Here is a 9,181-nt window from a genome sequence, read left to right as displayed (position 1 = left end):
GGAGCAGGGCTTAGGTCAGCCCGTGCCGATGCTGAGCCGTGTGCTCTCGGCAGGGGTGGGCTGGTATGCATCAGAGCGAGGATGGAGACTAAGGAAACGCGTTCAGATGGGACTCAAAAAAAAGTCAATAAAAAGCTAAATGTGAGAGTAAAAGTTTTGAGGTCCCTGTTTCCTCCTCACTGGCTGCACAAGTTAGATACTGTGCAATTTCTATGCCCCCTTGTGGAGACTTCATCCTCATGGATGGCTCCAGGGAAGAAGTGCACCTTTCCCATCAGGGAGGACAGCAAAAATTAGGGCTGCTTTCTGAAGCCAAGAGGGGGAGGAGGAGAGACACACGCAAACCCAATCAGCTCTGACCCCACACTCTCCAATTTCCTGCTGGGGAGATCCTGCAGCAAAATATTGCACCTTTCCAGCCACCATTCGCAAAGACAGACCACGGGAACTTGAGGCAAGTGCCTTCCCCAGCCTGTGGGCAGGAGAGACTGGGCAGGCATGCAGGCACAGAGAGCTCTGGCAGTTGCATTTGGGGCTGCGGGCTTCTTTGAGGGTCAGATGAGATTATCCAAGTGTAAAGAAAGGAAGGGAAATGCTACATAGCCAGGGGCCACGGAAGGGTCTCAAAACAGAGCAACTGCAATGCCTGATTTACTAATCACTCCAGATACCGAGGGCAACGTTCACATTTTGTTTGAGACAGCACTGGGAAGGGAGAGGATTGGGGACTTTTTTTCATTTGAGGACTTAGACTCCATCTGTGGGAGTGAGGAATGTGTGATGCACAACTGCCACAGGGTGCCTCTTGCTTGCACCCAGTCTGCATTCAGGGTTTTGGGGGGGAGGAATTGGTTTCTGCTGCCCAACGCAGGGTACCCTGCACTAGCGCCAGCTGGGTGGGACGCGCTCTGCTCTGCTACCATGGTAACCCCTAAAATGGCTGTTAAAAGGGGCAAGAGAGAAGGAAACGCACTAAATCCACTCAAAGGAAGGAATGTGGCTGGGAACAGCCTGGAAACGAACCTCTCCGAATCCCTGAAGTGCAATACACTCGCGTCCGGAAAGTTTTGTCAGTTCTTGTAGAGGAGAGGGTGGTCCCAACTCCTCAGCAGAGCCCATCCTTGCACTGGCAGAGGTTTATTGTCACCTGGAGGATGTACTTTGGGCATAATTGTAGCAGCATCTTTTGTGTTAATACTGGAGATTGAAGGGGGGATGGGGACTGATCTTCTCCATCATTTAGCAAAGACTGCAGATCTGCTCTGGCCCAGGTAATGGTGCACAGACCCTACAGCACGCGAGTGCTTAAAAGCTTGTCATCGTGGGGTGTGCACATAACTTCACTGTGCAATTGTCAGGAACATCAATGACAAATCACCCAGTTACTTCACTACAGAACATTACACCCAGCTTTCATTTCACAAGACTGCAGTTTTGCTAATTAACTCCTTCCCCCCGCCCAGTATCATCTTCAACCTACACAAAGCTTTTGGAGGTTACAAAACTCTAAGCGTAACAACGCTTTTGCCTGTTTTACAAAGAAACCTTCTGAAATTTGAGAGATCATTAAATACCAAAGTAACCACTCTTTCCCTGAAACTTAACTGGAAGAATGTAATAATTACTCATCCCTTGGCCCTCCAGGTAGCTGAAACCAGAGGTTCCTTGAAGCTTAGGATCATTTATATCATTCTTAGGATACAAATAACATACAAGTACCAGTTACTAACTTCTTCAACAGGGCAACAAAAAGGACCAGAGAGGGGTGAAAAGAGGCCTAAGGACATCGCAGCCAATTCACAAAACCACGACAGAGCCCATTTGAAATTTGGGAGGGACAGAAACAATTTAAAACGCTGCAAAATACTTTTTAAAAACATGATCTCTCTTGAAAAAATAACCAGAGGAGCTTTTAAACTTCTCCATATGTGTTTGAGGAGGGAAAACCCAACAAGGATCAAAAATACAGATAAAAAATAAACATGATTCTACTTTGCAAGAAGTATTTTCATCATTCTCAAGGGTGGCTCACCATTCCCAAAGTATGCTTGGGGCTTTAGTCTCTCTTACTCTTTGCTCCTTTCTTCCTGTTTCTTCCTCTTCTGCTCCCAGAACGGACGCAAAAGTCTTTGGTGTCAGAACACTGGATGCAGCACAGTGTCACAAGCACAAACTAACGGTGTTCACACTCAGGGAGGAGGCAGGAAGGAGCGAGGGCTGGTCCTGCTGAGGAGATGGGATGGGTGGGTTGTGGGGAGTCAGCTCCTAGATGGCTCCTTCACTGTGCATACTGTGGTTGGGCTTGTTGTGAGTCACACAGTTCTGTTCATTCAGCAGGTTTGCTGTCTCATCCGGCAAACCATCATGCAGCTCCGTAAGAGTCAGTTCGATTTTAGTGTTTTCACTGTCCGAAGATTGAGGTGTTTTGTCCATCCGGGATGCCATCAGGGCATTTTGGTACTGCTGTCTTGAGATCTGCTCCAAGAACAGAAGGAAGGAACAAAAACAGCCAGTCACATTTTTGTGTCTCGCGTAGGGGACACTGAGAAAATAAAGTGCCCTCCCTTTCCAGATGATCACACTTCAACCCCTGTTTGCCTATTTCTATAAAACATCCCTGCGCTTTGCAAGCCTAGAGCATCCAACTCAACACCACCGCATGGTGACTTTTCCAGATAGGGTGGAAGCACAGAGCTGTGCGATCACCATGCTGTTCAAAGGCAAGGATTTATTCCTATGCAGATCTCCATTTCCTTCTAACCATGCACATTTTTAGGGCCAGAACCAGAGTTCAGTGAAGTCTTTCTCCCAACTTCAGCAAGCTCCTGGTGAGGCTCTAAGAGTCCCTACAGAGCCAGAGAGTACACGCATTACTGCTCTTGTCTAGGCCAGCAAATGCAGCAGGAGCTACAGCCTTATTCTGATACATATGGACATTCGATTCTAGAAAAGAGTGGATCTCCATAGAGATGAGTCCAAATTAACAACCCATGAAGTCTTCCACTGCTCTCTGCAAGAGCTGGCTGCACTCAGCAGAACAGTCTTGACAGGAGCTGGCCTAGAGCACAGAGTGTTACTGCCCTTGATGCCCCAGCAGCAAGGAAGCCTACAGCCCCCTGTATCTGCATATGGTGGTAGAGGGGAGAATTCCTCCTGGAGCCACAAGCAACCAGGCCCGTAAACTCCTCTGGGTCAGCCTTCTCAGCCAGGACAGGCAGCAGGATGCACGTGCACCAGCAGCCCCATGTGTTCCAACAGCAGTGAGTTACCTCAGCAGGCAGGAAGGTGGAAGAGGTGAAACAAGACTTTTAGAAAACCGTAAGTTTCAGTAGCAATGCAAGAGAGGGACTGGAAATAGAGACAATCAGATGGACCACGTCACAACTCCAAAAGCAAAATCCAAACATGCACGAGCAGGTCACAACCCTGGTTTACAAGGTATTAATTGAATAAATGTCCACATGGCACAGTGAAAATACTGATGTTGGGTACGCTGTCCTATGTGTAAAGCAGAGTGATGTGAAAAGAGGTGTGCAAATCTGATTGCAGAGACACCAGACAGTTTACATTCATTAGCCTCAGTACGAACACAGTGAGAGTTGGAAGGACTCCACATAAACCAGCATAAGATGAGCAGCTGCTCTGTACGGCAGATTAGCCATTGAATCTGTAGTGAGAATCACTTAACCCAGTGATAAATATTTACTGATCTAAACCTTGAAGGCTTGAACCATTGACCAGGACACTCACATCTGTCAAGTTTTGAATGCCAGACTGTACTCTCCTTTTAAAATTTGGCTATGGAACAATCGATCTAGCATTCTAGTGTTTCTACTCTATTCCTCATTCTTAGTATTGAATTAACTTTGACAGAATTGAGTTCACAAATCATTTGAGCTGCATACAAAGAAATTGTGAACATCCACTCTAATTTAAGAAAAGCATCAAAGTCAACTTCTGGCCAGGGGATATCAGCTTGCCTGGACTCCCAGCTGGGCGGGAATCGCTGCCAGCGTTAGCTAGCTGTTCCTCAGCTCAGCTAGACTTCCTATCCCACAGGTCTCGCACACGTTTCAGTGTGGGACGCACCATGCTGGGGGACAGAGCTGTATTCATGCAGCAACTCACTGGTAGTATGGGACATGAGCCTAACATGTGAAGTTAAGATAAAGAGAAATGTCCAAGACTTCTCCAAGCAGAAGAAGGATGACAAGTCGGAAAGTAAGATCAAGAACCCCAAACTGAAACCAAAATCAAAAGTGAATAGAAACTGCAACCAAGAGAAAATGTCTCATCCTTTAAAGAAGGACACTGTCTGATAATGAAGGGTCTCCATTTCAGATGGCTCCAAAGGCTTCACAAGGATACGTCTTTCATGACTAAAAGCAGAGAGAGGTTATTTGCTATACTTTTTCCTTGAGGGACCTGAAATCCGGAAACTTAGGTGACCAAGCTACTTACAAGCCTAAATGAGAGGAACAGTGAAGACAAATCAATGGACAGCAGATATTGGGAAAAAGGAATTTCAGGTGATTTTTAAATGGCTGCTTTCATAATCCTAATTTACTCACAGAGCAATCTACAGGGACCTCCCTTCCCCAGGCTCTCCATCCCACCAGCCAAGCCCAGCTTTCCAGTGGGGCCTTTCCAGCTTTTTTCCTACCTTGACAAACTGAATGTCTGTGAGTGCTTTCACTGAGTAGTCCGGAACATACACTTGGAGGAAAGACGCGTTCAGCTGATTGTTGCTGCTCCCTAACGTTGGTGTCACTGCATCAATGCGATCACTTCGGTTTAGAGAGTCCGAGTGATTCAAGCCGCAAGGCCGAGGTGGAGACTTGTTTTCGGCTGAGAAACAGGCAAGAGCGAGAGATTTCTTAAATGAAGTAGAAAACATTTAAAGTCACCAGTTTTAAAGGGACATAATAAATCATGAGGTAGCACAAAAGAACTGCAAATACTTAATCCACTCATAACTAGACATGCAGCTAAACAACAAAATTACCCTGAAAAAGGGTACTTTTTGAGTCCAGAGCTGGTGGCTGACATCACCAAGTATGCCTTAAACAAACCTGGTTTTGTTTATGCTGCAATGGACATGCCCTGTGCACAGTTGGTCACAGTGCTTCTGCTGATGAGTGGTAACCACCAAAGAAAGGTAACTTCCCAAGGGTCCCTTACAGGAGCTCTTGATAGTCAGACCATGCTTAACAGAGTTTTTTTTTCTTAATGATTTATAATCATAACTCCATAACAGACCTTTCATCCACAGCCAGTCCCTTTTATGCCACCAGGTACCTACATATGCTTTGTTCCCTGAGTTAGAGCAGACATTTTCAAAATCATAAGAGTGACAGAGTCCTCAGTGGACCAGAGTGCAGTCAATGATAATTACTTGAACATTTCCTCTAGTACCTCCCAGTGCTTGAAGGGACAAAAACTCAACAAAGGAGAGCAAGCTCCATGTGGTACCTGCCAGCCAGCAAAACAAAGAAAACAGTTGATGCTACAGAGAAAAATCGGTGTCTAGGAAAGGAGTAAACTAGAGACATCATCTTCCATCACTGGCCTTTAAGCACTGCAGGGTTTCACTTGAAAACCTTGCAGTTGTCCCCTGCAAGTGTGATTGGCCACAGTTTATCTCAAGTAAACATGCTTTCGGGAAGCCACAGACATTTGCATTGCTAGCTTCCGCTCACACAGTGACCCAGAAGACAGTAGGGCAGAAATGCATCCTAAGAGAGATCCCAAGCCCTCCTGCAGACGTGCTTCTCCCTGGGTGTGCACACAGTACATACAGATCAAAGACCTGTCTTTTTTATGTGTGAATTTTTGGATCTTAGTGCAGTTAAATATCTTTCAGCCAGCCCAAGCTGAAACTTGATGTAAACTATGCTACTCACCACGGGACCCCCATTCTCAGCTGAACGATCATTTTCATATAATATAAGATACAAAGCCTCTTTGAGTAAATAGGCAACAGTGTCCTGGCAAACATTTCAAATTCTGTTTTGAAGACTTTACTATATATAAACTTATTTCTTTAAAAAAAAAAAAAAAAGAAAAAAACAGAAAAAATAGAGCTCTCTAAAATTCAACCCTACCTCTGCCACTTGATCACTATAAATATGATGTCTCCTTGCCCAAATGACACAGCCTGTTCTATATCTCTGCATCCAGCCTTTCCTAAACCTAACATTTTAGATGCTTCTAGATGTATGGCAGATTTGCCTTGTTTTTTATTCCTCAGTTAAAATCCTTCTGATGTTGTCTTTCCTTCAATTTTAGAAAAGGGAACAGAAAAATACAGGTTCTGCAAACTTAGCAATTTTTTTGCCATTTCTATGGCAGAATTGAATTAGTGCAGGTCCCTAAGGCAACACCAAGTGCAGGCTTAGGGGGAAGCAATTGGAGTCCTGCAAGGTTTTCCTCCAAACTGACTTGCCATCTTGGAAGGCACCGCAGGCTGCAATTCCCACTGCAGAACAAGTAACTGTGAAGGCTGAATGAATTTGTCCTGTCTTTCCCACCTGCATACACAAAATACGGCTGTGTGTGAGAACAGCAGCATCACTGCTGCATGGGATAAAGGCTTCCATGTGGAACAGATTTATGCTAGTGTGACTTGCATCTGCCCTTTCTTTTCACCAGGGGTCTTATGGTACATTACTAATAAAAAACAAAGGACAGAGAGCAACATAACAAAGCATATATTAAAAAAGAAGAGCCATAAAAAAAGGGAGAGTTGAAACAAAAGGACAGAACAAAAAACATGATTACTAAAAATCTGAGCGAAGGGACATCACTACTGGACCATGTACAAGTCAGCGAGGGAGAAGAGAAGTTAATGAAGAAGGAAGGATACAGAAAGGGGAGACGACAGAATACCAGGCAGGTCCATGTTTGCAGAACAGTGCCCTGCCAGCCCCCAAGCAGGCCAGCCCAGATCTGGACAGATCTTTTCTGCCCAAGTTTTCCCATCCTCCTCACCTTCCTATACGGGGGATAAAGAGCACAAACCACAAGACAAACATCAATACAACTCTATTATGAATTTGGGGTTAAACAACAGAATCCTTTTTAGAAAAATCAGCAGAAGGTCCAAGTTGCATCAAAATTGGTACCACATTGTCATAGTGACCAGACTTACCATATCAGTTCCTTTCAAAGGAGATTCTTCCCATTATTATTTTCCATTATTGATTTAAAAAAAATATTTCTTTTAGTGGGGAAAAAGCTAGGAAAATATGCTTGGCATTTATATTGGAAACAACTTGCATGTGCAAAGTGTACACTTATTTGTAGAAAGGAAAAGGAAAAAAGAAGAGAAGACCTGGCAAAACAAAAGAACCAAGCTCAAAAAGATAATCAAAGCTGCCGAGCTTAAAAGAAAGCCATCAGGTACTTTAATTAAAGAAAGATTAAATTTCTCCCCCTTCTTTGAAGTTTAGCAGCAGGAAACTTTAACAGGGCAGGAAAAAAATCCCCTGCAGGGCAACAACCTGTACTTTGTTTGGAATGTGCATGAGACTGATTTAAGGACTGATGGTGAAACACATTTTCAAAAGTGAAAAAAGAAGAGGAGGAAAATACAGGAAGCAGATGATGAAAGCTTGTGAAACGTGTGATACGTATTAATGTTTAGGAGATGTTTCACTTAAATATGCATATCATTATCTTGTTTGCTTTTAGGTCCAGGGAAAGACATTTGATCCGAAAAAAAAAAAACTTCAAAAGGAAGAAATATGTTCACTGTGGCCCATACTATTTTAGGATTCTGTTCTTCCTACAGACTTTCTTGATGGGTTTCCATTTTTCTCAACTACTCTGCATATGCAGCATCTGCAAAGCTCAGTTCTTGACCCTTCCCAATTTCCAACCTGTTCAACAACCTCTCAGAGCTCTTTTTGGCCCAGTTTGTTCCCTCCTTGGTTTCTGCTCTCCAAAGCGATTTCTGTGTCAGTCAACTTGGTTATTCAACAAGGAAAGGTCTTAAGCAAAATGGGAACCAGAAAACCCCACAGGAGGTCCCACAACCTTCTTGCACATTCCGTTGCAAATCCATCCACTCAGTAAATCACTGTGCCAGTGCACTGCGTTAACCTCACTGAGAGAAAGCTCAAGGCTTTCAAGGAATTGAAATGGCCAGACTGTATACAAACCATAGAATTTACCCATATGAGAATATAAGAATTCTTCCATTAAAGAAGTTTTTCTTTTATGGCAGTTTAGCAGCAGACATTCTCCTCTGCCAAATGCATTTTCTTCAGAAATTGTTAAGCCTCAGCTTGGGGGAGAATACCTTCTTTTAAAAAATCTCCCCTCCTAATTTTCCACCAGCATACATATGAGAAAGAAGAACAAGCACACATTACCAAATACATTTTCTTCAACATGTTTTTAGTTCTTCCCATTTTGATGACTCTGTCATGTTGCTACCAGTTACCACAAATGAAAGTTCAGGATACCTACCTGCAAGGCATAACTCTGTGCTGGACTTCTCCCTAACAAGCAAAGGGGTCAGACAAATACAGACTGCAGCTTTTTATGGCATCAGGGCAGTCACAAGAATGGTGAAAATAGAAGCATGCGGATTTACCTGGAGAACCTGCTGCTAACAACTCTGTTCTGCTGACAACAAAGGTACGAGACAGGGACAAGGGAACTAGAAGAGGGAGAGAAAAAGGATGAGATCACGACCAGAAAGGTGGCAGCTATCCACACTTGACAGGGGAAGGAGCCAGTTCACACACTGAAGAACTAAAACCAAAAGTGCAAATCAACTGTGAAAAAGTAAAGGGTTAAAACAAAAGCAAAACCAAAAAAGACAATTAAACAATTTTAGGAATAAACCAAAAAGCAAGCTTAAGGAATTACAGGGCAGTGAACAATTTTTATTTCCTAATTTGAAAGGCTATCCAGCACAGAACAGTCCATCAAGGTACGCTCAGTTTTAAAATAGTTCAAAAGGAGCAGTGCCCACTCCAGCCTGGAAGGCAAAGAGTTAAAACAGGCCAGAAAGCTTTCACAGGTGGTGTTCCTTATGGGAGTCGGACAAAAGTAGAAATAAAACCAAAGGACACTTCACAGTTCTTCACGTTTCCAGTAAAACGTTAAGTGAGGTTGTGATTCTCTAAGCGCATCCGTGTCAGGATGGGTACCATACTGCTCATTACTGCAA

The 9,181-nt window shown here is 43.8% G+C and overlaps 1 protein-coding gene across 1 annotated transcript in view; it reads right to left on the bottom strand.

Annotated features, from left to right (window-relative positions):
* Positions 1–2,265: 2,265 nt before the first annotated feature.
* Positions 2,266–9,181, bottom strand: part of CNNM2 (cyclin and CBS domain divalent metal cation transport mediator 2) — a gene marked incomplete at both ends in the record, with an annotated part of 119,152 nt that continues 112,236 nt past the window's right edge. The window contains 3 exons of the mRNA XM_082002574.1: positions 2,266–2,475; positions 4,664–4,848; positions 8,600–8,665. Of these exons, the coding sequence (XP_081858700.1) occupies positions 2,266–2,475; positions 4,664–4,848; positions 8,600–8,665 (461 nt within the window). The remainder of the gene's footprint in view (positions 2,476–4,663; positions 4,849–8,599; positions 8,666–9,181) is intronic.

Source organism: Phaethon aethereus, assembly GCF_964289735.1.
Source record: "Phaethon aethereus genome assembly, chromosome: 7".
Taxonomy (NCBI): domain Eukaryota; kingdom Metazoa; phylum Chordata; class Aves; order Phaethontiformes; family Phaethontidae; genus Phaethon; species Phaethon aethereus.
The sequence above is the reverse complement of the archived record's forward strand: the minus strand, read 5'-3'. Positions and strand labels throughout refer to the sequence as shown.